This window comes from Arachis hypogaea, chromosome 18 (genome assembly GCF_003086295.3).
Source record: "Arachis hypogaea cultivar Tifrunner chromosome 18, arahy.Tifrunner.gnm2.J5K5, whole genome shotgun sequence".
NCBI classification, from domain to species: domain Eukaryota; kingdom Viridiplantae; phylum Streptophyta; class Magnoliopsida; order Fabales; family Fabaceae; genus Arachis; species Arachis hypogaea.
In genome coordinates, this window is record NC_092053.1 from 133,851,798 (window position 1) to 133,879,679 (window position 27,882).

The following is a 27,882-nucleotide window of genomic DNA, read 5'->3' on the forward strand; positions in this document are numbered from 1 at the left end:
ACCAAAAAAAAAATTTCACTATCTAAATAATTTGTTGATTTTTTGCCAAAATCAAATCATACCATATAGTCCATAATTCTATTAGAAGAAAATTACTGCTCAAGACCTTTTCAAATCGCCTATGTAACTAACTGTTAAGATGATTTCGAATAAAACAAATAAAATAATTACTTATTATTTTAATATTAAAATCAAATTAACTATTAGACTTAAATAATTTTATAATTTCATTGCCATAAATAACAATCACTATGCGTGTTTTCGTTTAAAATATTCGGAATTTTTTTTTATATATATATTTCCGTATATTATCGATATACTAGTTTTTATAGTAAAAAAAAGGGTGTGTGGGGAGTGAAAGTATTTGTGGGGGGACAAAGATTCCTGTTGTTGTTATTGTTGGGTTTGGACCATAGCCAGACACAACACTCTCAGTGGGTCCCACTCACTTTCCCTCTTCACTCTTCACGCCCCCCCCCTCCCACTTTCTTCCTTACACGTGGTTTCTTTATCTCTTCTCATTTTCTCGTATCGTCCACTCACGAGAAATTCATTAATTAGTATTTACTATTTAGTAGTCAACGCCCACCAAATTAAGTTGATTTTCCTTTTTTTTTTTTATGTTTCTTTTTATTTTTTATTTACTATTATTATATACTAATGTATAATTAGGTATGTTGATTTATTTTTTGTTTATTAAATATATGTTAAAAAATAGAAATTAAATTAGTTGAGATAGTGAATATTTATAATTTAATAAAAAAATATTTTTTTGGATAAAGTATTAAATTGGTCCGTTACGTTTGAGCATAATTATGTTTTAGTCTTTAAAATTTAAGTGTCATATATGACAGCAGTACAATAACAAGATCGATAATTTGGAGAACAAGTACAAGCTCGAGAAACACAAAATCTGGATGCATCAATACATTTATTTATCATTCTTATAACAATTTAAATAAAATCTTTTTTTATAGAACTAAAGAGAATGATAAATAAATGTATTGATGCATTCATCATTGATTTTGTGCCTTTAGAGCTTGTATTTGTTCTCCGAATTATTAACCTTATTTTTGTACCGCTGTTATATAGGACATTCCATTAACTTTTTAACTTTAACCTCACGGTGTGATTTTTTTGGATTCTAATAGGACACTTTAAATGAAACTTTTTTGGATCCTAATAGGACACTTTAAATTTTAAGAATCAAAATAGAATTACGCCCAAATATACCAATTTAGCATTTTACCTTTTTTTTTTTATAAGTTATAGTTAGAAAAAAAAAAAGTTAAACGCCAATTCTTCTCATATTTTCATTACATATAGCATAAATTAATATTAATTAATAAAAAACTTTTGCTAATATCTTCAACGTTGAATTCAATACTAGCTAGGATAGATATATATGTAGTTTTACAAGATGCATGTGACGTTTATATATGTTAGAATATGCAAAAATATTTGGTATATACTAAAAATTTACTATTAAATTAGTTATTATATATTTATACATATTTATATATATTGATTATTTTTTTAATTGAATAAATAATTATCAAAATAATTAAACTGACATATTAGAATAATCAAACTTATAACAAAGTAATAATTAAATTTATTTTTAAAAGTATAATAAAAATTTTATGAGATACTAAATATTTGTTTTCATATACGATGATTTATTAGTGACTAATTTTTTATATATGCATAATATAATTGTAGAATATGTAATTAGAGATTAAATTTTTACATAATGTTAGCATAAAAATTGAAATTCTACACAAATATTAAATTATATATTATCATATTAAAAAAGTAATTTTTTTAAATAAATTATTTAAAAATTTTATTTAAACACATAATATTTAATTGAATTACAGTATTAAAAAGCCTTTTACATTGTCAACTTATTTTCAATATTAAATTCAAATTAAATAATTCATTAAAAACAAATAAAAACGTAACGTGCAGGTTACATCTCTTAATTAATAGACAAAAACAACGCGTTTATTTATTTATTCATAGTTTCATACATAAGGTTCATTCGAGTGTGAAAATAAGATTGAGAAAAAAGATTGCTTCTTAATATATATATATATATATATATATATATATATATATATATATATATATATATATATATATATATATATATATATTTTCCTAAAAAGAAATGTTGATAAGAATTGTGCTACGTAGAAAGTCACTTATTGCTTTGCATTGCATGGTTCAAAACTCCAACTTATTAACCAATATCCACAAATACAACATTATTACAATATTTTATATCAAAATTGGCAAAATAGTATACGTATAAAAAGAAAAAAAAAATTGGTATTAAAAAAAAGGTAGAAACTCAGGTGCAGTCGATTTCACGTGAAGTTGATAAGTATAATAACTGAAAGCCGTTAGATGATTTGACTGATTTGACCAAATTTTCATCTAACGACTCTCGGCTATCAACTTCGCGTGAAGTCGGCTGCATCTGAGTTTTTACCTTAAAAAAAACATTGACATTTATATGTAAAATACAGCGAAATAAAAATGATAGTGTGAACTAAATTATAATTTCTTAAAGATTATTACCATATAAAAATGTGCTATTCTTTAATTTTGCACTCGAAATTTTTGAGGTGCTTTAATTAATAAGGCTCATCGTTTGCTTTATATTTTATGAGTGGAATTACTTTAAAAAATTAAAATAAATGTAAGATTAAATATTTAACTTAGTTTCCAATAAATTTTAGCTTGAATATTTTAGTCTTATGTATAACTGTTAGGTATACATATAAAATTAAACTAAATAAGTTAAATATATGTTAAAATACAAATTACATATTAAAAATGAGTTAAATAATATTTATATTTATATACAAATATATAATGATTATTTTTTTTGTGCACGTAGTATTTTTGTCTTTCATATTTTTTTATTTTCAATAAAATTTTTAATATGCATGTTAGACAAATAAATTTTTAACAAAATTTATTATAAGACAATTAGGTCCTATATATAATATATTATTATAAGATAAAATGATGAACAATAATTTTTAAAGAATAAAAATTTGTTAGAAAATAAAATGTCCAATTTAAATTTTTTTAGGAATCAATTTGGGTTGTTTACAATTAATTTTAATAAAATTATATGACTAAAAAATTGATGAATTAAAAGAATTAATATGAATTTTAAAATTATATTTACAAATTTATTTAAAAATTAGTTATGATAATAAAGCTACATACTCTTAGATATAAAAGTAGTGTAAATATATAATATAATTTTCAGAAACATTGTTTTCTAAGTGACCTTTATCCTTATAATTATAATTTGACAAACAACAGTAAAAACCTTCAAATTAGTACAACGACCTAGGGTGTCCGCGGATCGGATCAGATCGGATATGGTCGAAAATTCGATCCGATCCGCACAATTTTCATCGGATCGGATCGAATATGATATCCACACTTTTTAGTGTCCGATCCGATCCGCACATTTGCGTATCGGATCGGATCGAATATCGGATATATCTGCATAATTAAACCTTCTATTTTTAATAATATTTTTATGTAAAAGAATTCGATAAAAATATTTCTTTCGTACTTTTAAACTTATTTATTCCTAAAATATTTTTAATCAAACTCTCTCTAAATAATAAAAATAAAATAATACAATATAAGAATAATAATTACTAACTAAAACATACAAACAAATAAATATAATACCAATCATATATATATATTTATTTATTTTTTAATTATTATAGTGCGGATCCGCGGATCGGATACGCGGATGTAGAGCAGATATCCGCGATCCGATCAATTTGCAGATCGGATCGTATCCGCAATTTTCGGATCGGATGCGGATATTTACCGCGAATCTGCGGATACGATCCGATCCATGGACACCCCTACAACGATCCAATTATAGATTTTCTTTAAAAAACAGAGAAAAGATAAGAATAAAAGTCTCCCATGACATACATCTTTAAATTATGTATTTATTCGTCGTAATATATTTTACATCTGGAGACATATAGGCAGTGTACTGTTTTTTATAATGCTTTAAGAGCAAGAAAAAAAATTCAGAAAAATTATTTGTTTTCATATGAATTTCCCCCAAGGGCATTGCACATGCAATATTATGGCTTGGCCTACAAATATATTTTGCCATATGCCCATATCCCTGTGAGCTCCTAATAATAGTAAATGTTTCTGTCGGCATCTATATATATAATATGATATTTATTTAGACCATTTAATTAATTCCCTAGCAGCTTATATTTGATGCCTCTAGAAAGCAGGATATAATATGACTAAATAAGTTTAAGTTATTATAAAATTGTTGAGTTATTAGCTATGATACATAAATATTTAGGTAGTGTTTGGTGGAGAGATAGAAATAAAAAAAATTAAGACTGAAAGATAGAGACTAAGAGATAGAGATTGAAATAAATCTCAGTATTCTATTTGGTAAAAAGTGAGAGACAGAAATTGAAACAAGAATGAAATTCTAATTTAATTTGTACAAAGGGTAAAATTGGAATTAATTAATTGAAATGAATGTATTTTAGGTATAAAAATGTTATTAAAGTTTCAGTCTTTATCTCTAAAAATTTTAGTCTCCTGTGTTCCCATTTTTTGGAGGTACTGAAATACTGAAATTTTGGGGACAGAGACAAAAACTTTAGTACCAGTATCTGAACCAACAAACATGATAATGAGTCTCAATCTCCCAGTCTCTGTTTCAATACCTCAAAACAAACACTACCTTACACACGTACGAGATACGACATGACATGATGAAATATACAATCATACAGATTTTAAATTTTTATACGATACAAAAATATGTATATATATAAAATATAAAATATTTTTTATATAAATTATAATGATATTTTGATATATATTTTATTAATATTAAAATATAAATTAATTTTTTAATTATTTTTAATATCTTTATTTAATTATATAATGTATTTAAAATATTTTTTATTTTAATAAATAATAATATATATATACTATTTCAAACATATTTGAAAATACATATTAAGAATAAGTTTGGACACGCTGATATGTGATAGTATTTAGATGTGTCCGAATATATTCAAAATTTTTTTTATTTTTTATTAAGATACAGTTAGACACAAAAAACATACATATTCAATGAGTATCGTATTTAAAATGTATCCGACATACGGATATGACAACTAAACAAAATGTCTATACTTCACAAATTATTATTTATATTTTTTGTTATATTTATTTTCTATTATTTTATTTTGTTCTAATTTTATAAATATATATGGGCTAATTTTTCTTAATTATTTCCAAAAGGTTTTGTATCAAATCCAACAATTTTCTAGATGACTCAAAATCAAAACCATATTTTATCAAATCTTAAATTTTAAATTCTACGTATTACTTTAATAGATAGATGCGATTATAATTTTATTTAAAATGTAAGTCATTATCGAATTTAATAGACATTATTTGACCTTCTTATTGAGTATGATAACGTGTTACTTTTTAATCTTCGGAGTAAAAGATAATAGTAATTATATTTTCCATTTATACATTATGTATTTTTCGTTTAAATCCCGAGTATATTCTTAGTAATTTCATTGTTGTCACTCAATAATCTTAGATACATATATGCGAAATAATCGTATTATGTGTATGTTAAAAATTAATTACTCATATAAAATATATGTTAAAAATAAATTAAATAATATATTATTTGTATATAAATATTAGGGGTGCACAGATCCGGTCCGGTTCGAAGGCCTGGTCCGGTACCAAACACTTTAAAGACTAATTTTGTGTGATTTTATCGGGTTTAGGGTCGGGTACAGGTCTCAAAAATAGACCCGGTCATTATTTCGGGTCGGGTCCGGGCCATAACTCGGGTCACCCGAAGTTGGCCTGGTGGCCCGGTCATCATACACAATTAATATTTTATGTTATTACTTATTAGTGATGGTTCATGACTATTCTTATGTGGAATTTAAGTATTGTAAACCTTAATATTTTGTGTTATTAGTCATTATAAGACTATAAATTAATATTTTATGTTTAGAATGCATAAGACTTTAGACTAAAACATAAGATTGTGTTATTTGTATTGATTTAAATATTTGGTATTATTAGACAATATTAGTATTGATTGTGGTTATGCTTTAGTATTGATTGTGGTTATACTTTAATTTTGAAGAAGGGTTGGTTCTTGTTATATTTTTCTAAGTGAATTTTACCATATTAACTAATGGTTGGAGTCTTGGAAATTTGGATATTTTTACATGCTAGCTTACAAGAAGGTATCAACGTAATGTAATGTTAACGGCCCGGTTTTCACCCGGTATAATTGTGGCCCGAAAATGTATTGGTTTCATCGGGTCTAGGGCCGGGTTCGAGTCTTATAAATAGACCCGGTTTATATTTCGGGACTGGGTCTGGGTCACATCAAACTCGGCTTCACCTGGCCCATGTGCACCCCTAATAAATATACAATAATTAATTTAATAATTAATATTTTATATGCACATGACATTTTTACATACTAAATTGTTTAAAAAAAATACTAATTTCTGTTTATTGACATCATATTTGAAATTATTTATTATAGAAATTAAATTATATATCTAGAAAACCTCAAATTCTTTCTTTTTAAAAGGAAAGTTGGTCTATTTTAATTGGTAGGCTTGAGTATTTACTTAAATTATTTATCTGGAGAGAACTAGATGCATGAATAGGCTCACTTAATCTTCGTATTTCAAGCTTGGAGGCTTTATAGTAAATAAGGGCTCAATTTATATATTGTCAACAAGAAAGGATTTATATAAGTATTTATTGATTCAACAACTTTTGTATTATTTTAAAATTTTTACAAATACAAAATACCAATATTGAATTTATTTGTGCTTGTATCACCACATTTTAGGCTTGGATAAAGTATTTTATACAGTTGTATAATCACATATATTTTTTTAAATAATTATTCACGTAATTAATATAAAAATGTGTTATTTTTACTAATATAACATTATATAATTAAATACATATATAAAACTACTTTATACTGATAGTGTATTAAAATTAAATTCTTATAAATAAGCATTTAATTTATATATATTGACAAAAAATTATATACATTTTTAGTACAAAAAACATAACAAATTTAATTAATTACTACATCAAGAACAATATATATTAATTAAAAAATTCATAATTTTAAAAGTTTCCAAATATGAAACTTTAATTGAAATTTAATATAAAACTCTTTAAATGATCATATATATAGAAATTAAAGTTGACAGATAAATAAGGAAAGGAAAAAACTACCATATATATACATACAAAAGAAATCATCATCAGTTATCAAGCATTTGCTGACTAGTATATGAGAAGATATTGCATGTATTCATGAACCTACGTCAGCAATATAATCTTCATCAGTAAAGTTAATTAATTAATTAATTAATTAATTAATTAAAACTCTTAATAAGTTTTTTAACTAATTGATTCACATGACAAGGTATAATTTGTAACAAATTTTGGTAATTTCATAGTAACACACTAACACGGAAATATATAATAAGGGCAATATCTCGTGACGAGATAAAGGAAAGTATTCAAAGCGCAATTTGGACGAGTTGACAATAAAAAAAAAAAGAAGTAATAATGTGTATATTATATTATATTATATTTTATGATGGGAAATAGTAATTTATTCAACAATAACTACATTAGGATTTCAATAAATTATTTTATTCAGATAGACAATTTTTTAAGATTAAATAAATCATTTACCTAATTATCTATCCTATTTGAAATTCTCACTAAGGTAAATTTCTAGTTATATAAAATGTAAAATTGTTTAATGGTAATAATTACTCAAATAACTAATTTGAAAAGAAATATTTATGGTCAAAGGATAAGAATTCAAACTTAAGGAAAAGAAAGGTTTGATTAACAAGTTCTTTTAAAAATGGCTGCCATGTTAATAAGTAATAGAATTTTTTTAATTTTAGTTTAATAAATATTAGTAATGGTTTTAATTATCATATATTCTAATGACATATTTTAGAATTACTATTAGTAAAATTTTAAACATTTTATTTCAATAAAAATTTAATTTTGATTCATTAATAGTGTTAAGAGTTTTACATAATTATCAAATTATATTCATGAACTTATATACTTTTTTAAATAATTATGAATTTAGAAAATTTTTTAAATAATAAATTTGAAAATTAATTAATTTTTTGATGTGATAATACATGATAAATGTCTTTGTAAAATTTTTGTACACTAGTAATATATGAAAATTAAATTTGTAATAAGTACATAATAAACTCATTAAGATTAAATTTTGCATATTTACTATAAAAATATTTTCAATTAGTAATTTTTAACATGTATGTTTAGGATATATATTAACTAAATCTATTAGTAAACTAACTTAGGTTGGTTGAACAATCAACTCCCTCGTCTATTTAAATAAGTTGAGAGCTTGAATCTTTTAATCCGTATCAAGTTAATTAGGTCTTTAAATAGAATTTCAATTTACAACAAATTAATTCTTAGTGTGAGAACGACGATATGTGAAAAAAAAAATCTAAATCTAAACCTAAACCTATTAACTTTTAGAGAAACAAAAAAGTAACTAAATATTAATACTTGTTTGGGTACTATTAAGTTGATAAAAAAATATCTTTAACGTGTTTGGTAAATTTTTAATAGTAAAAATAAAAGTACTAAAAAAATAAAAAGATTTTTTTTGAAGTTAAAATTTATATTTTTTAAAATTTTTTTTAAAAAATATTTTTTACAAAATAAATAAACAAAAAATATTTTTATATTATTATATCCAAACATAATTGATAAATAAAATGATTTTTTTACATAATATATCCAAACATAAAATTATTTTTATTTTTTTATTAATTTTTTTAAAAAAATAACTCAAAAAAATATTTTTTTTTTTTACAAGTTCAATCAAACAAACCCGAAACAAGATAAATTTAAGCAATTTTTATTATATCTTTTGTAGTCTCTTGAATATTATTGTACCTTTTATTTATTGGTGACTAAACGTACTAGTAATTATTAGTGGTAATTGGTAATTACTCTTAAATTTATTACAGTTTAGGGTGTGTGAGAAACACGCTCAGTGAGTTTGGCGATTGGGAATGGGAAGGGTGATGAGTGAGGGGGCGCTGCCCGTTCATAGGACGACAATCCCATTTCCCAATAAAAACACAACTACTTTCTCCCTTCCAACACCGTCACCGTTACCGTTTCATCCTCTCTTCTCTCTTGTCCCCTCCCGTCAATCTTGACGCCGTCACTCCCTTCATTCCAGCCGCCCGCTCTCACTCATGGACTCGTCTGTTACAACCGGATATACCCAGTCACAAATCCCCTTCCCCACCGGCACCTGCCAGTTGTGACCCTGATTGGGTTAAGAAATTGACCGCGGTTGAAATTATTGCACGCTGTTTTGACCACTCTCTCTGGTTAAAGTTAAACTCCCAAAAGCACCAACACCACCCAACACCAAGCACCTCTCTCTCTCTCTCTCTCTCTCTCTCTCTTCTTGCTCCTCTCTTCCTTCTGCTTATTCAGCTTTTTTTATCCTCTTTGCTTCAACAATTAACCTTAGAAGGAAAAATACAGACACCAAAGGTTGAATTTTGTTGCTTCTCTTTAGAAGACGAAGAAGAAGAAGAAGAATCTGTGTGGTGTTTTTTGTTGAATTTGAGAGTTATTACTTTCAGTGAAAGGGAGATTTTTTTATTATTTTTAATTTTTATTTTGGGGAATGCGAAGTTTGTGGAAATAGTGAGTTTTGGATGAGAGATCTGTGTTTGTCGGAGAAATGGCATCATCGGAGGCAGCAACAACCATCAAGGTTAATGGTAATTCTCACAACAATAACAACAACAACAACATCATCAACAACAACTCTTCGGAGCTGAACAACAATGTTCATTCTTCATCTTCTTCCTCCACCTCACCCAAAGGTAAACCAAAAAAATAAAAAAATACAACTTCACCTCTTTCACTTTCTGTTCTGTCTTTTCTTCTCTCTCTCTTCTCTTGATTTTTTTTTTGAATTTTTTGATTTTTGATTTTTGTGTGTGAGTGTTGTTGGTAACTGTTGTTGTTGTTGTGACAGACGCGGAAGCTGCACTTTACAGGGAGCTATGGCATGCGTGTGCAGGTCCTCTTGTTACAGTTCCAAGAGAAGGAGAAAGAGTTTTCTATTTCCCTCAGGGACACATAGAACAGGTAAATCACAAAAAATAAAAAATCAAATTCATAATTTTATTTCCATCTATGCTTTACTATGTTTGGTTTTGAAAAAATCCCAAAAAAAATGTTACAAAATTTCCTAGTGGAGCTCGAGCTCAGATTTGGTCAAAATTTGCAACTGCTTCACTTAAGTTTTCTTCAATTTCAGCTAGATGGCTTCAATTTCTTTTTTTTTTCCAAGAAATAAAAGAAAAATTGTTTTTGGGTTTTGGGATTTCTTTGAAGTTTGTGTTTTTGGGGTTTTGTTAACTTATGAGGGGTGTGTGTTTGTTTTTGGTGGCACATGAAATTAGGTGGAGGCGTCAACAAATCAGGTGGCTGACCAACACATGCCTGTGTACGATCTTCCTTCCAAGATCCTTTGTCGGGTCATCAACGTGCAGCTCAAGGTAGTGTTCCTTGATCCATGTTATGCTATGCTAATTTTTTGGTCCTTGGAAAGAAAAATAAATAAAGAATTCATGTGCTTTTTGAACCAACCAATCCTCTCTGGTGTTGTAAGCTTATGAAGAATGTCATGTTATGTTTGTTTCAGGCGGAGCCCGACACGGATGAGGTGTTTGCCCAGATTACCTTGCTTCCGGAACAAAATGTATGTTTTCTCAGCTTTGTTGTTTAGTTTTGGAAAATTATGGAATATGGCCCTTGTGATTTGCTTGTTTTGGTTTTGGTTTTGGTTTTGAATGTTGTGTTGTGATGGCAGCAAGATGAGAATGCGGTCGAGAAAGAGCCTCCACTGCCACCACCACCGCGCTTCCATGTACATTCGTTCTGTAAGACGCTGACCGCATCTGATACAAGCACCCATGGTGGGTTTTCCGTTCTGAGGCGACATGCTGACGAGTGCCTTCCTCCCCTGGTTTGTTTTTTCTTGTTCTTTGTTGTTCTTGTGCTTAGATTCTGTTGTTTGTTGTGGCTGCTGATGGAGGGATTGCTCATCTTTTGGATAGGATATGTCAAAGCAGCCGCCTACCCAGGAATTGGTGGCGAAGGATTTGCATGCGAATGAATGGCGATTTAGGCACATATTCCGAGGTATTCTGATGATAATTTTATTTCAAGTTTTATAGTCTTATTCACATATCGTGTGTTATGTCCTTTTCCTGTCTTGTGCTTGGATTGTGACTAACAACTTCATGGAATTGCAGGTCAACCTCGGAGGCACTTGCTTCAAAGTGGCTGGAGTGTTTTTGTTAGCTCCAAGAGGCTAGTTGCTGGGGATGCCTTCATATTCTTAAGGTTTGTTCTTATGTTAATTGGCTTTTTAGACTGCACTTGTTCGCTGGCTTTTTGTGTTTTCCATTTGGGGGTGGTACTAATTTAAGAACTTCCAGAGGTGAGAATGGGGAGCTTCGTGTGGGCGTACGGAGAGCGATGAGACAGCAGGGGAATGTCCCATCCTCGGTTATTTCTAGCCACAGTATGCATCTTGGGGTTCTTGCAACTGCTTGGCATGCCATCTTGACAGGAACCATATTCACTGTTTATTATAAACCGAGGTTTGCGACTTCAAATTATGTCTATTCATGAGTGTAATCTTTGTATTTTCATTTCCCAGAGCAGGGTCAACTGAAGTTCGATTGGTACTTTTTTGCAGGACTAGTCCTGCTGAGTTCATTGTTCCATACGACCAATATATGGAATCTCTAAAGAATAATTACACCATAGGAATGCGGTTTAAAATGAGGTTTGAAGGTGAAGAGGCTCCGGAACAGAGGTATGAATTCCTGGATAACTGAGGAGTATGTTTGGTTGATTAAGATACAATTTGAATGGGCAAAGATTCCTTACATGTCTTGTTATATAATTGTAGGTTTACTGGTACCATTGTTGGAATAGAAGATGCTGACTCAAAAAGGTGGCCTGAATCAAAATGGAGATGCCTCAAGGTGTGCATCTCTAGTATTATATTATATGCATGATTGTTAAAATTAATTGAAGCATGCTTTAACGAAGTTGCTATGTTATGTTCAGGTGAGATGGGATGAAACATCTAACATTCCCCGTCCAGAGAGGGTTTCCCCTTGGAAAATAGAGCCTGCTCTTGCTCCTCCAGCTCTGAACCCTCTTTCAATGCCCAGGGCTAAAAGGCCTCGATCTAATGTACCTAATGTACCAATTCAATCATCCCAAGATTCTTCTGTTCTAACTCGAGAAGGTATGGCTATCTCGCTTTGAATATTTGATGTTCTAAAGAATTTCTCTTTTCATAAGCATGTGTTTATCTGAATCCCTTGTGTTTTTGGGTGAATTACAGCATCGTCTAAAGTAAGCGCAGACCCTTCACCAGCAAATGGATTCCCAAGGGTCTTGCAAGGTCAAGAATTCTCGACCTTGCGTGGCAATTTCGCAGAAAGTAACGAGTCCGACACAGCTGAGAAATCTGTTGTTTGGCCACCTGTAGATGATGAGAAAGTTGATGTTGTTTCAATGTCACGGAGGTACGGTTCAGAGAACTGGATGTCAATGGGAAGGCCTGACACGTCCTATTCAGATCTTCTTTCAGGCTTTGGGGCCAGCGGAGATCCTTCCCATCCATCCTTGGGAGATCAAATGGGTGGACCTGTAGCCTATTCTGCCAGAAAGCATGTGTTAGATCACGAAGGCAAACTTAATGTGCATCATCCTTGGCCAGCGATGTCCTCAGGTTTTTCACTAAACCTCTTGGAGCCTAGTACAAAAGAATCTCCACGTGGCAGCGAAACACCTTACCAAGCTCGAGGGAATTTGAGGTACGGCCCATTCAGTGAATATCCGGTCATTCATATTAACAAAGTTGAGCATCCACATGGAAAGTTGATGCTGCCACCACCCCCAACTCAATACGAGAGTCCTTGTTCAAGAGACCTTATGTCCAAACCAATGTCAGCGAAAACATATGAGACGGCGAAACCAAAAGAAGGTGACTGTAAGCTATTTGGCATCTCACTTATCAGTAGCCCTACTGCTGCACCGGAGCCTTCTGTATCACATGGAAGTGGAACGACTGAGCCAGCTGGTCAAGCACATCTCAAATCACACCACCAACGCACTTCTGAAAATGATCAGAAAACAGAACAATCAAAGGGCTTGAAATCGGCAGATGGTCAAGTTATTGTTGATGACCATGACAAGCCATCAAAAACTTCCCAGGTGCATCTTAAAGATGGTCAGGCCAAACCACCAAGCAGCTCAGCTAGGAGTTGCACTAAGGTAAGTAACTTCCCCGTCAAGGTAACAATTGGTTAAAGGCTAGAAATTTGTATAGGAAAAATAGTTGAAAATGTTTATTTCAGGTCCACAAGAAGGGGATTGCGCTTGGTAGGTCTGTGGATCTGACAAAGTACAGCAACTATGATGAATTGGTTGCTGAATTGGATCAGCTGTTTGAATTTGGAGGTGAATTAATGTCAACAAGAAAGGATTGGCTTATTGTCTACACTGATAATGAGGGTGACATGATGCTCGTTGGGGACGATCCATGGCAGTAAGTATCTATCTAAGCGATTATATTTGTAATCGGCCCTATATTAGATTATTATATTAACATATATATTCTTTTTTGAAAAAAATACCAGGGAGTTCTGTGCATGGTTCGCAAAATTTATATCTACCCGAAAGAGGAGATTCAAAAGATGAGCCCAGGTACCTTAAGTTCAAGAAATGAAGAGAATCATTCAGCTAGTGAAGGAACCGAGGCAAAAGAAGTCAAAAGTCAGCTGCACCAGAAGTTAAATTCAGAAAGTGTGGCTACGGTCCACGATAATTAGTAGCTTGATTACTTATAACTTCCAGGTAACTTTGCCATACCTACGATTGATCTTGGGACTCGATTCAACAATGTTAGCTGTTATGAGAAAAATGCTTGTCATGAGCATGCAAAACCACCACTCATTCTTGATTTATGACCTATAAACATTATAAATGACCACCAGAATTTCACAATGTTTTAAGAGTTACTGTTCTAGTATCTTATGGCGTAACATCTTGTGATTCGCAGATTCAGGGCTGGAAAATACGGGACCGTAAAATTCTGCTTTTCGGTTGGAGAATATGGCCTGAAGAACTGTTAATTAACTGTTGTTTGCTTTTGAAGTGACTTTGTGGAAATCAGAATATGGATGGCATTTGAACTGAGTATCCATCCAATTTTGGACATAATCCTGGAAGTTAGTAGAGAGTATATGCATCATGCAAATTATACACTCCCTAGTAGTACTAGTATTGTAATCATTGTGTTTTAGAGCAAAGGTATGATATGGGGTGATATCATAAAAACCTTGCATTTTTTTATCAACAACAATCCTCTACCATTTTAGCAGTAGTATTAGTAGTAGTAGTTGTACATAGTTTGTTTTTCACTCCTTCCCTCTGAACAGTGAACACCTCCAACCCCATTAATGTAATGAAGTTCATTAATACAAGGGAGGGAGCCTTATGTCTTATGGTTGGAAAACTAAGTTTATCTGATGATTTTTAATTTGGTTGTCTCATAATTAAAATCCTAGTTTGGGAGATGGAAAGCTATTGTGGATATCCATCATCCAATTTGCATATTTTGCAAGATGTATAATGAAATTTTGCTCAGCTTCAAAACATTTGTATCTTGGTCTATATTATGAGTTTAGGTAGGAAGGGTCATTATCTTGAACATAAAGGGTGTGTGGATAAATCTGAAATCGCTTTCTAGTGTTTTGATTTGAAAATAATAATAATATCTTAGTGATGAAATGTACTTGTTGTTAATCCTTATGATGACACTTAATAGCTGTGTGGTCCTTGCATAGTTAGCTGGATATTTTGAGAGGTGATTACGTGTTAAAGCCTCTTTCTGGAAAGCACAATGGTTAAAGGGTCAAATTGCTGATTTTCTTCAAAAGTGAAAACTACTATGAAGGTGTATAGTGTGTACTGTAATGGCACGTTACTAATGGACCTCATTGTTTTTCAGTGGTCGGTGCTTTAGAAACCTTAGCCCCAAGGAATTACATCATTTTCATGTTTCTTGTATAAGAAGAGACTCCACTTGGGAGTGTGATAGTGCAAGTAACCTTTAGTTTCGCCAATTTTTCTGCAATAAAATGGCACTATTTTCTTGTTACCTTTGGGCTTGAAAAGGGAAGATATACTTGCTCCATTTGATTCCAAATAAATTCCAAATTTCTAATCAACTTGCATTGTTCAAGTAATTAGTTCATTTTTTCACCTAAGCAAGTGTTAAAAGTTTAAATATTGTATTGTGTATACAACAATTTATTAGTCAGGCAATTGATTATGTGTGTAATTTTTTTTTTTTTAATTGTAGGAAAAAATGGGACAATTTAAAAAGTTTTAGTGTGTCATAATTGTATATTTAAAAAGTTTTAATCGGTATTTTGCACATAATTTAAAATCTTAGGAAGTATAGTATACTATACATGTTTTTGGATCATTTACACATTTTGAGAAGTTTAGGGTTGTTTTGCATGTTTTTGGAGTATGGGTTAAAGTGATAGTGTAAAGCTCAAAAGTAAAATGCAATTAACCGTTTATGAAAATTTACTTGGTTTAAAATTTCTATTTAGAAATTTTGCACAATCTCTTATGTTCATTTAAAATTAAGAAAATTTCAATCCTTTTTGTAATCTATTTGAACAACTAACTAAAACGAACAATATTATGTATATATAAAAAATCAACCATAATATATTTGTATGTATATATATACAAGTGTTTCAAAATATATATTTCATATTTCGACATGTATCCTATTCGAGTTATTAATTCAGTAGTTGATTTTAATGTATATATAGCATGATTGAACTAAAGTTATGTATTAATATGGCCGAGAGCGAGCCATAAATTTGTGAAATGTATTAACTATGGGGCAAGAATAAGGAGAAAAAGTCACTAAAACTTTTGTCCGTCTGGGAAGCTTATAAAAAGTGATTAATGGGGTTAGACACTGAGTTCCACTTGGAAACCTATTTTCAGAAGTGGCCATGGACTTAGAACTTGTAAAATGATCTACCTAGGGTTGAAGAGGATCATGGAAAATGTGGCCAACATTGTAAATGCAATTAAAGAGGTACATTTTCATGTGAAAAGAAAATTTCTTCCAAATCAACCTTACTTAAAATTGAAATCACTAAAGCTAGTAGTATCATACTTCATACAACTTGAATTATGGGGATTAAGTAAAGCGGAAATAAAAAAAAAAAAAAAAAACTAAATTTTTTAATCTCGATGAAATTATCAATATTTGAGTATTACTATTAGAAATTCGACCAACTCGACCCGACTACAAACTAGTTAAATGAGAATATTTTTGGACCGAAAGAGAGTTAGATGATGGCAGGGTACCCAGCTGTATCCAAGAGCACTGCCTTGATTTGCTCTGGATGCACATCTTGACCTTCTTTGCATTGCTGGAAGAGAGGAACAAATGTATGCTTAGGGTTTACATTTAGAAAATTAAAGAAAAAACTACTTAATGACCAACACAAAAAAAAAAAAAACTAATTAAATGAAAAATATTTTAGCATCTACAAATGTTTTAGCATTTCATTCCTCTATGACTCTATCTACTATTATTAGATAAAATATGAAATTTATCTTATGCGAATTTTATATCCTATAAAGTAGAAAAATATGTATTTTTTTACCAGAATAACTTTAATGCAGTGCTTTTTTGAATTTTAAATTTGACATGTATAGAAAATGAACTGTTTTCAAAAATTTCACTTTGTACTGAAAAAATGATTGATGAAATGAGATGGTTTCAATATAGAAAGATGGTATTATTTTGGTGAAAAATTAATTAAATTTTATTATTTTGTATAACTATTTTTGTTTAGTTTTTTTTTAATCAAAATCAAATATTAAAATGACAAATCTTATATTTAATCTCAAATAATTATTTATGATATCTAATTTTGTAAATACTAATGCGTCATTTTATGAAATTTAAAATAAAATTAAACTAAATCAAATATTGAAGATGCTCTTAATATACACACTAACTAGATTAGTAGATTGTACAAAAAGTTGACTTGTGATTAATAGCATGAGAATGCAACAGGCACAATAATTTGATATTAATTTCAATATAAGTGGTTGTGGTAATAATCTAATAAAGTTGAAAATATATTTAAGGATAAAGTATATTTTTTGTCTTTTAAATTTGGCAAAAGTTTTAAAAATATTTCTAAGTTTTATTTTGTTTCAATTTTGTCCAAAAGTTTTTTATTTACATCAAATATATTTTTGGCGGCTAATTTTTCAAAAAATTAGGAGTAATTCGACAATAATTTCATAAGAACAACCTTTAAAATAAGTAAATTAAGCATAATTTTCATGCATTATCGTTGAATTGATCTTAAATTTTTAAAAAATTTATGTATGTCAAAGGTATATTTAGTACAAATCGAACATTTTTTTAACAAAATTGAAATAAAATAAAACTTAGGAATATTTTTAAAACTTTTGCCAAACTTTAAAAACAAAAAATATACTTTATCCTATATAAAATATTAGTAAAGTACCTCAGCTCTGAAAATATCCAAAGCAAAACCATTGAAACAGCTGATAACAGCTTGCTGAATGTCTAAGCCAAGTGTGTCCAATGCCCTCATTGTTGACAGCAGAAGCCCTGCTTTCCGACCACAAAACATGTGAATGTTCACTGCCCTTCCTTCTCTCAACCTCACCTCAACCTACACATACATATTTAATTAATTAATTAATTGATTGCATTATCACATTATGCATGTTAACAAAAATTCCATACTAAATAATATTTTTGTTGCTCACAGTATACTCCAACTCGATAGAATAAAGATTAATCTGTTGTGTATCTGAATTTTATTTAAAAGTTTATCATTGGTCGATGAATTGGTGCATAGTGCATACACAAAGCGGAATTCGAACCTACAATATTTATTTAAGCAAACAAGTGAACTGACCACTCGACTAACCCAAGTTCATACTAAATAATTAATCCTACTAATATAATGGATAATATTTGCACAGCCATTTTGAATATTTTATTGTTTATATTGGACTCACATAGTTGATTATTATTACTAATACAAATGGTTAGTAACTATATGATGTAAAGTAAAAGGTTTATTTCTTCAAAAACATTAACAATATTTTAATAGTGAGGAAAAATTGTTTCTATAACTCATTTTGTATATTTATTAGGAAATTTATTATTTTATTGCTATTGATAAACTATGATTATCTAATATTTCTATTAAATGATAATGGGATAATAACTACTTGGTTGGTTTTTATTTTTATTTTTATTTTTAGAATTTTATGAACTAAAAGTTAAAAATATTGAAACAACAAAATAAAAATAGAAATCAACCAAACCTTAAATTTTTCACCAACTTGAATACACGTACAATAATGAATTGTTCTATACCTACTCAAATAAATATAGATAGGATGGTCAATATATATATATATATATATATATATAGGTAAATATACCTTTTTGTCTTTGAAATTTTCAAAACATTATTCTATAATCCATAATCTCATATTTCTTTTTATAATAATTTCTTGTATCGTGAGTCTCAATAAAGACACTACGTTTTAAAGATATCTTTAATATCATTTTTACTTAGAAAAAATTATTGAATATATTTTTTTAATATTTATATATAATTTTAATTTTATTCTTAATGTTTGATTTTAATCTTACTCGTAACATTTCAATTAATAATTTTATTATACTTCTAAATATTAATAATATATGATAGGGCAATCTTACGTATCGATTTTAGTGACACGCATCTTAAAAATGGTCATGCATTAGTATTATGTTAGTCGTATAAGATTACAATGTTAGCATGTTAGTGAATAATGTTAACTTTTAATAAACTGACCAGCTATAACTCAAATACCATAATCTTTTCATTTTTATTTAAAAGTTTTGGATTCGAATTTCACTTTTAATTTACAGAAAAAAATGTTAACTTTTAATAATATAATTTAAACATATTTAAAATATTGTAAAATTGAAATAAATTAAACATTTAGAATAAAACAAATATATATATATATATATATTAGCATATATAGATAAGTAGAGAAAAGAAGAAAATGCAAGACATTGGAGAAAGAAATTAAAGGAGGTTACCCTAGGAGGTTGAGCATTGGGACTAGGAAGTGAAGTGGGGCAAATCTCTTCTTTAATGCGGGTTGGGAGTGATGGTGGAGTTGGTGTCAATGGATAAAAGCTTGATGAGGCTACTACTGTTGGTACTGCTGTGATGAGTGAACTACTTCCAGAATTAGTAGTAGTTGTTGTTGTTGATGGTGATGATTCCAATTCATTATGAAGCTCATTGATTCTCTGCAGCAGTTCCCTCAGATATTCAATTGCATCTCCTAATATTGAAGCCCTGTCCATCTATATATACACTTTTCTCATTTATTAATCAAATAAACCCTTCAAACAATAATGTTATATAGTTATATATATTAGCTAAGTTCTAAGTATGTTCCCTTCAAATAATTATTGTCCTTAAATTGGACAATAGAGATCAAGTTTTTAAACCAATTTATTAATTAAGATCATGTTAATTTTTTTATTTTACATGATATTTTGTAACTCGACAAATCAAAGATTAATCTATTACGAAAAATATATTCTATTTAAGGTTAAGTTAGTTGACGGTCTTCCGAGATATTAGAAAAATAAATATGTTAATTAAATTATTAAAAAAATAAGTTAATAAAAAGAAATAAAATATTTTGATTTCACTAAGAAATTAACCTTTTTTTTTTTACAATAATCAACAAAATAAAGAATTAATAAAAACTAAAAAATATCTACTAATGATCAAATTTTTCCCAATTTTTGCTTTTTGTTTTAAAAGTTTAAATTCTTAACACGTTCCATCACTATTATTCTTGTAAGAACCTCTTCTAATTGAATTTTGTATAAATATTTTTTTATTCGAGAACCAAAGAAGAATCGAATTTTACCTTTTCATCGTTCTATATCAAAAAATTATTCATCTAACAAATTTAAATCAAATATTATTATTATATCTCTAACACAAATGTTACCAAATATTTAATTTGAATTAAAAACTTTGATTAAAAAAATTAAATTTATGATAAAAACTTAAATAAATTTAATTTTAATTTTATGTAAGATTGATTTTTAATAATTTGACAAATTTGTCATTTAAAAAGCTATCAACTTTACATAAAGTTAATTGTACTAAATTTTTACTTTAAATTTAGGTGAAAATTCAGGTGAAATCGAGTTCACCTAAAATTGATATTTGAGAGTCGTTAGATAAAAATTTAGTCAAATCAGTCAAATTATCTAATAACTCCCAGGTCCTATCAACTTCATCGACTGCACCTGAGTTTTTACAGTAAATTTATTTATTGTGAAACATTAAAGATTTGGAAGAGAAGAAAGAGTCTTACTTTGCTAATCTTTGGAACAACGGACCTGAGCATGTAGAGCCTATCATTGAGCTTCTTCCGGCGACGGCGCTCCGCCATCAAGTTCTTGGCCGGCATCCCTTTCTTATTCTTGGCACCACCTCCTTTCTGATTATTCTTCTTGTTATTGGTTTCAATCAAGTCATCGCCGGAATCATAGTTGAATGCCGATGACCCATCAAAGCTTCCATTATCTTCCATCTCCATCATCACCTTTCTCTTCATACTATTATTATTGTTATCACCTTCTCCAAGAACACCACCTTGTTGTTGTTGTTGTGATGAGGAGTTGTTTTTTCTGAGTGCTGCTCTCTTCTGAAACAGAGTTGGTTGTGCTCCAGATGAAGGTAGAGAATCATCAAGCGGCCTCAGAATCTTGGATCTGTTGAAGAACAGTGGTGGTGGTGGTGGTGGTGGTGGTGGTGCGGGCTTTCCAGAAGAAGAACAAGAACCTAGTTCCTCCAAGTTGTGATGATGAAAACCTCCAAAATCAGTAGTGGCGGTTATGGAAGCTTGATGAGGGTCAAGGAAGGAAGCCATGGTAGGCATGTCAAATGGGTTTGGTGGAGGAGGAGGAGGGAGAAAGCATTGAAGGTGTGATGACGAAGAAGAAGAAGAAGAAGATGATGATGAGTGATGATGAAGGAGTACGAGGTTGTTGTTGTTGGTGGTGTCTGGTTCAGGGAAGAAGTTAGACATGTCTCTCATCATCGTCATCATCGTCATGATGTCATTGACATCATCAACCTCCATGAAAGGCAAGTTATTGTTGAAAGAACATAAGGAAGTGAAATCATGGTCGTTGTGGGTTTGTTGTTGGTGTTCTCTCTCAGCTTCCATTGATGCCCAAGACGACGACATCATCGTCCTTTGTCACAAAACAAAGAAAGGAAGGAAATGGTTATTAAATTGTGAGAGAGAAGCAAGTAATTAAGAAGAGTTAAAATTAAGGATGAGTTGCACAAGGAGAAGGGAATGCATTGCCTTAGCTTTTTTCCTTCTTTTCTCCCTTTCTTTCTCCTTTTAGAGTTTTTTATTTTTAATATTGGGCCTAATTTGGTGTAATTTACCGAAATGCCCAAAAAACTGTGTTTGATGCCGTTGTGGAGATCACTAATTACTATAAAAAAACATCATCGCCGTTTTCTCATCCACGTCACTTTTTTCTTCAACAAAACGTCGCCGACGTTTTGTGTGCATGGTTAACACGTAGATGAAAAGCTCTCCCTCGTCCTAGCATGAAATTTTTTTTTCCTTAGTAACCCCTTCTTTTTCCCATTTCTTTGTCTTCTCTTCTCAGTTCCACTACAAAACGGCTTTCTTTCACCATTATCATTTCAAAAATGCTAGGAAACCAAGATGATTTCAGCCAAAAACCTGCCAACTCTTATTGGGCTGAAAACATGAAGCCCAATCCACTTCAACAACATCCCAAATTAACCTAGGTAAACATAATTAACCTAACTGAACCCTCTCTTCTCCTTTCACCGTTTCACCGTATCAGACCTCCAAAACCATCCACGGCAGTGCCACACCACCAGGCTCATCGCGTGGCGTTCTCCTCCGCCCTCGACGGCCGCTGCCCCTTGGTCCACATCGTGCGGGCAACATCAATCCTCCATAGCTTGCTTCAGAACGCTGCAAAGCTTCTCTCCCGTGGACTTGGTCACTGGCGCGTCAGTCGGAGTCACGCCCATCTCCGCCGCAACGACATCGTGTCACCCAGTTGCGAGGAACAAGACGGTTCTGCTTGTCGCCAAGAGTGCGCCGCTGCTGCTGCATGTTGGTGTTGGCGGCGCCATTGAAGCATCTTTGTCCTGCTACCACGAACGCAACAGAACGCCCCCTGCCCTAGCCTCAAAACATCCCTGACGAGAACTAATTGGTGAGTGTTTAGTATTTGGAGTTGATTGATATCTATTTTTAAATACCACGGTTTACAAGTTGTGGGATGTTGCTTTTGATTTGGTCATAAATATGGCTTTGTTAGATGTTGCTGTTGATTGCATCAGACGATTTTGTTAGATGTTTTGGTTATGGTATTTCATTTTTCTAGATGATTCTTTTCTACTATATTTGGGGATTAGTAATGAGATCATGAGTTTTGAATGAGATTCAAATTGTGGTATTTCATATCCCAAAACATGAACTTGAGCTATGCTTGGGTACCACTAAACTCATCCCCTGTTGGCTATGATTAGCAATATAAACTTGAGATGTTTGTGTGTGTAGCTATTCTGTGATCCTAGCTTGCTTGTTTAATTAATATTTTTTTTCTGTTCTAAATATGATAAATATGTCCAATTAACTCTTAGGCAATTGTTTAGGGAATATTGTAATTGATTATATTGTGCGCATATGAATGTTTGTTGATTTCAGTAGTCGAGGGAAAGTGGTGATTTACATAACATGACTAGTATTTTAATTCATTTGAACATTCACTTAGGTAAGAATTTATATTAGATTTGCATTCTTTAGGTAGAGACTATTGAATGTATACAGTAAGTGATTGGAGGAATCAAAAGCTTCTCTCCACTCAGATATTGAGCGTTTTATAAATGAGAAGATTATATATGCTTACAAGGTGATAGTTAAGCATGCGGTCACAAAAATAAGAGATTGTGATGTTCTTCTTACTTATGGATTTTGCCATTGGTTGTTGAAATGATATTGTTACATGCATATAAATTAGAAAAATATACACAGGTTATAGAAAAAAATTTGCTTCAGAGGTTGGTGGAGAAAGGTCTTAACTGTACATACACTTTTTTTTTAATTATTAAACATTGGATGATTTTTTCATTCATGCAACATGTCTCTGGCACTCAAAAAAATTTATACTTTTGGACTTTTATTTGAATAACTGATTTCTGTTTGCATTTTTTTTATGCGGTTTTGGGAGTTAGGTAACAAAAAGGATTAGAGTTGGTTTAATTTTGTTTGCTTATCTATACTAAGGTTAAGAAAGTGTGATTGTAGTCGATGTGACTTACTCTTGCTAAATTTTTGGATGTTGTTAAATTGCTGTAACTAGAGATTAGATGTTACTGAAATTAGGGACCGAAAGATGATGTTATTAGGAGTTGGATTTCACTGAATTGCATGTGGTTTGGAATTTTTGAAAAAGAGGAAGTTAGTTATAAGTTAGTTTATTTCTTTTTTTTTTCAACTTTAAATTTGGTCTGAATGTGATTATTTAAAATTGCAGTATCAAAACGTGATTTTTTTTGGACAGATTTGATGGAGATTTAACTACATCTATTGGTATCTATGATTTAATTATCTTGTTGGATAAATGTATGGTTCTTGTATTATAGATTGGAGGCCTTTTTTTATCATGGATTGGATGATTTATTCATTTATGCAACATGCCCATCGCATTCAAAAAGTTTGTACTTTTGGTCCTTTGTTTAAATAGCATGAATTTTGTTTGCGCTTTATATATATATATATACATATATATATTGTGGTTTGGGAGTTAGGTAATAAAAATACCATACTTGGTTTAATTTTGTTTGCTTATCTATGCTAAGCTTCAGAAACTGTGCTTGTAGTCGATGTGATTTACTCTTGCTAAATTGTTGGATGTTGTTGAATTGCTGTAACTAGAAATTAGATGTTTCTGAAATTGGAGAGCGAATGATGCTGTTATTAGGAGTCGGATTTTAAATGTTGCTGTTCTCTTAATAGTGGTATGGCATTTCGATGATGAAACTATGATAAATTTAGTCTAATTTTGGTTGTAATCATGGTCGAATTTAGTCTGTTTTTTCTTCATGTTGAGCATATGCTCTAATTTTGGAAGTGATTCAAAATGAACATCTCGCCATTTGATAGATGTTGCTTTTAATTTGGGTTTTATATGGTAATAATTGATATGGGATTTGTATAGCTTCTAATTTGTATAGCTTCTGATTTGCATACTGTATAGTCGATGTGGTTTACCTTTGCTAAGTTGTTGGATGTTGTTAAATTGTTGTAACTAGAGAATGGATGATTCTGAAATTAGAGAGCGAAAGATGTTGTTATTGGGAGTTAGATTTTGCTGAATTGCATGTGATTGGAGATTGATTGTTGCTGTTCTCTTAACAGTGGTTTAGAATTTGAATGATGAACTTATATTAAATTTAGTCTAATTTTGGTCAAACTTAATTTTGGTCCTTACTCATGGTCCAAGAGTCAATTTATTTGGAACTCTGAAATCGTTTCTACTACCCTTCTTGTAACTTACTACTTGTTAAATCATGTTTCCTATATGCAAATTTATCTGTTTGCTTTCCAACCCTTTATACCCCGGAACCCACACTTGATGCAATCTGTGTAACTTAAGGATCTCTTCAGGCAGTTTTCTCTTCATGTTGAACATCTATTCTAATTTTGCATGTGTTTAAAAATGAACCTCGTGTAATTTGATATATACTGCTTCTAATGTTGGTTTAATATGGTATTAATTGATATGGGTTTCGTATAGCATCATCAACAATGTTTAATTGAGAACTCTTTTGATGTTGCCTCTGATCTTTGTATGCAGTTTCCATTAAAGGATTCGGGGCTGTTTCTTGTGAAACCATAATAGGATTGTTTTGCAGAAAAGCCAACCAACATGGGGAAAAAGGTAAAATGATGTCTACCATTCTCATTTTAACATTCCACATGATCCTATGTGTGACTTACAACTAGTGTTACAATTAACAGAAATTTTTAGAGTCGCGATGCTCGCCTAATTACATACATGACATGATGAGCACGCTATATAAAAAAAACTCCGTTGAGAAGTTTGCAGAGATTGATGAGATCAGATTCGGATTCTTGAGGCTTGTTCCGAATTGGTCGGTAAAGCAAGCCATCATGGTTCACCTGGCCGAGTCGTATCAAGTTAAGCCAAAAACTTTTATACTCGACATTGGCAACATCTGCCTCAATGCCGAGTTAATCAGGAGGATTTTCGGCATTCCGTCTCGAGGTAAGTTCTGGTATCTTAATTACCTAGTGTGGCGTAGGCGTATTGGCGCAGATATCTTTGGTATAGAAATATCACCATGCACTAACACATGAACATGTTGTAGGCGATCCATTCCCATTCCTAGATGACAGTAATCCGTGCCACATGGCCATCAAAAAGAGGTTCCATAGACGGACAATAACTGAACTCCAAAATTTAGTTTACAGCTGTCCAATGGCAACAGAATCAGATAGGATGAAGTTCAGGAGATATTTCCTACTGGTGGTAATGAAAATGTTTATGTGCCCCACCACTCAACAGGTAATTTCACCATGGCACATTTACCCTGTCTTAGATGTTTTTGATCCACGAAGATTCAACTAGCCGTTGCAAACTCTAAAGTGGTTCGACAAGGCAGTCGAGAAGTATAAGCTAAAAGGGAAAAAAATTTGTGAAAGCTGCATGTTCGTCATGCTGGTAGGATGCAATGACTATTAGTAAATTCAGTATGCCATTTTTTTATGTAGAACATAACTTGTAGAAAATTAATTTCCTATGCATTAGTTTCGAGAGTTCAGGCACTAGTACTGTTATTCGTATGAGATATACTGATATGTTGTTGAATTACTTGAATCTTTGTTGACTAATTTTAGATATTTCAGCATATGATTTCAGTTGAATGTTTCATGTCACTAGTTCTGAGTGCCTTGCTATATATCTCTTATATATGCTAGCTGATGTTCTTCCTTGTGTAATGGGTGTTTTGTAAGAAAAAAGTTAGTTATAAGTAAGTTTATTTTTTGTTTTAAATTGAAATTTTGTCTGAATGTGGTTATTTAAAATTGCAGCATCAAAAATGGATTTTTTGGAAAGGTTTGTTGGAGTTTTAACTCAATCTATTGGTAGCGATGTGGATGATTATCTAAGTGGACATCCATATGTTTTTTTTTTAACTGATTAGATGATTTTTTTTTTCTTTTATACAATATGTCTTTTCCACTCAAAAGGTTTATATTATTGGTCCTGCAATGAATGGCCGAAACTGATTCTCCTTTTCTTCTTTTACCTTACTACTTGTTAAGTCATTTTTTCTGTATGCCAAAAATTTTCCCCCATTGCTTTCCAACCTTTTACCATCTTGAACCATATCTGGTGCTAACTGTTCAACTTAATAATATATTCAAGCTATTTTTCTTTCATATAGAACATAACTTGTACCCATCTTCTGTACAGGTCCTCTATTTTCAGCGGTTGCAATATGGTCAGCTCGACAACTGTCATGAGCATGAGCCATGGCTCGCTGCGTGGACCTCAAAGAGGCTAGAAAAGAAGGCGCAACATATTATATCCGAGGTACTCATTTCTCTCTAGTAATCGGTTACTTTATGCCAATATGTAAGTGGATGCTGCTTCCGAGAGGACTCAAGATGTTTCTTATGTTTGCTAGATGGGTAAGTCAATGCGCTAGGTAATGATTCTAGATATTTTGATAAGATAGAATCTTCCATGCGAAAATGTGTAAGTCAATGCGCTAGTTGAACAAAAACTGTATGGTTCTTGCACGAACTAATGCTTGCAGGTTAGTGTTTTGGTTTATGCGCTTACAACACCGTGTTTTTTACTTGGATGTTGCTTATGATAGGCACTATGATGTTTTTGTTCATTGCCAATTGGATGGTTCTGTATATGTTTTTCAGTTTTCATGTCTTAAGCACTTACAATTGTGTGTACTTAATTGAGATGTGATTGGCTTTCGTTTCATTAGATGTTCCGCAACACGTTACACGTGTTAATAATTTCACGACTATCTATATTTGGTGACTAACTTGATCATGTAACTGCTTTGATATTTCTGTTTCTATCGCAGTGGTTTGTCCCAGTCTATATCAATCATCATTGGTGGCTGTATGCCTTTGAGATTGCTTAAAAAAGGCTATAGGTGCTGGATAGTATATATTCAGGAGAGCATAATGATGAAAGATAAAAAATACATGCTTATGCGGTAAGTATATGTCCACCAATTAGTGCACAGACATCCTCAATAGTTGTAAATGTGTTATTGCTAAAGTGTAGCTGCTTTCCAGGGGAGAATCATTGAAGACATAGCTAAAGTGTCGATGCCCGCATACGAGCCCACGGAGAACGGCCTACCTTGTTTCTATCCCAGCGTCCCAAAACAACATAAC

At 30.9% G+C, this 27,882-nt stretch overlaps 2 protein-coding genes and 1 pseudogene across 2 annotated transcripts; 2 read left to right on the plus strand and 1 right to left on the minus strand.

The window, feature by feature from the left end:
- The first annotated feature begins 9,518 nt into the window (after window positions 1-9,518).
- LOC112771816 (auxin response factor 2B-like) lies at window positions 9,519-14,897 on the plus strand (annotated as a pseudogene).
- A 1,493-nt stretch (window positions 14,898-16,390) lies between these two features.
- On the minus strand, window positions 16,391-21,907 carry LOC112772589 (transcription factor SCREAM2). The gene is made up of 4 exons (XM_025817555.3): window positions 20,737-21,907; window positions 19,430-19,702; window positions 17,823-17,993; window positions 16,391-16,706 (listed from the first exon to the last, which is right to left on the minus strand). Exons 1-4 carry the CDS (start codon window positions 21,616-21,618, stop codon window positions 16,623-16,625), a joined length of 1,410 nt encoding a protein of 469 aa, XP_025673340.1. The 5' UTR covers window positions 21,619-21,907; the 3' UTR covers window positions 16,391-16,622.
- Window positions 21,907-27,416, plus strand: LOC112772590 (uncharacterized). The gene is made up of 5 exons (XM_072224654.1): window positions 21,907-22,639; window positions 25,286-25,369; window positions 25,450-25,717; window positions 25,821-26,173; window positions 26,930-27,416. Exons 2-4 carry the CDS (start codon window positions 25,358-25,360, stop codon window positions 26,078-26,080), a joined length of 540 nt encoding a protein of 179 aa, XP_072080755.1. The 5' UTR covers window positions 21,907-22,639; window positions 25,286-25,357; the 3' UTR covers window positions 26,081-26,173; window positions 26,930-27,416.
- The last annotated feature ends 466 nt before the right edge of the window (window positions 27,417-27,882 follow it).

What these genes read in the sequence shown, in the direction of transcription:
- LOC112772589 (XM_025817555.3), bottom strand. Translation starts at nt 21,618, where the DNA reads ATGATGTCGTCGTCTTGGGCATCAATGGAAGCTGAGAGAGAACACCAA. An exon ending in TTGTTCCAAAGATTAGCAAA is followed by an intron (nt 19,703 to 20,736) that starts GTAAGACTCTTT and finishes GTGTATATATAG; the next exon opens with ATGGACAGGGCTTCAATATT. An exon ending in TGGATATTTTCAGAGCTGAG is followed by an intron (nt 16,707 to 17,822) that starts GTACTTTACTAA and finishes CCTCTCTTCCAG; the next exon opens with CAATGCAAAGAAGGTCAAGA.
- LOC112772590 (XM_072224654.1), top strand. An exon ending in TTTCGGCATTCCGTCTCGAG is followed by an intron (nt 25,718 to 25,820) that starts GTAAGTTCTGGT and finishes AACATGTTGTAG; the next exon opens with GCGATCCATTCCCATTCCTA.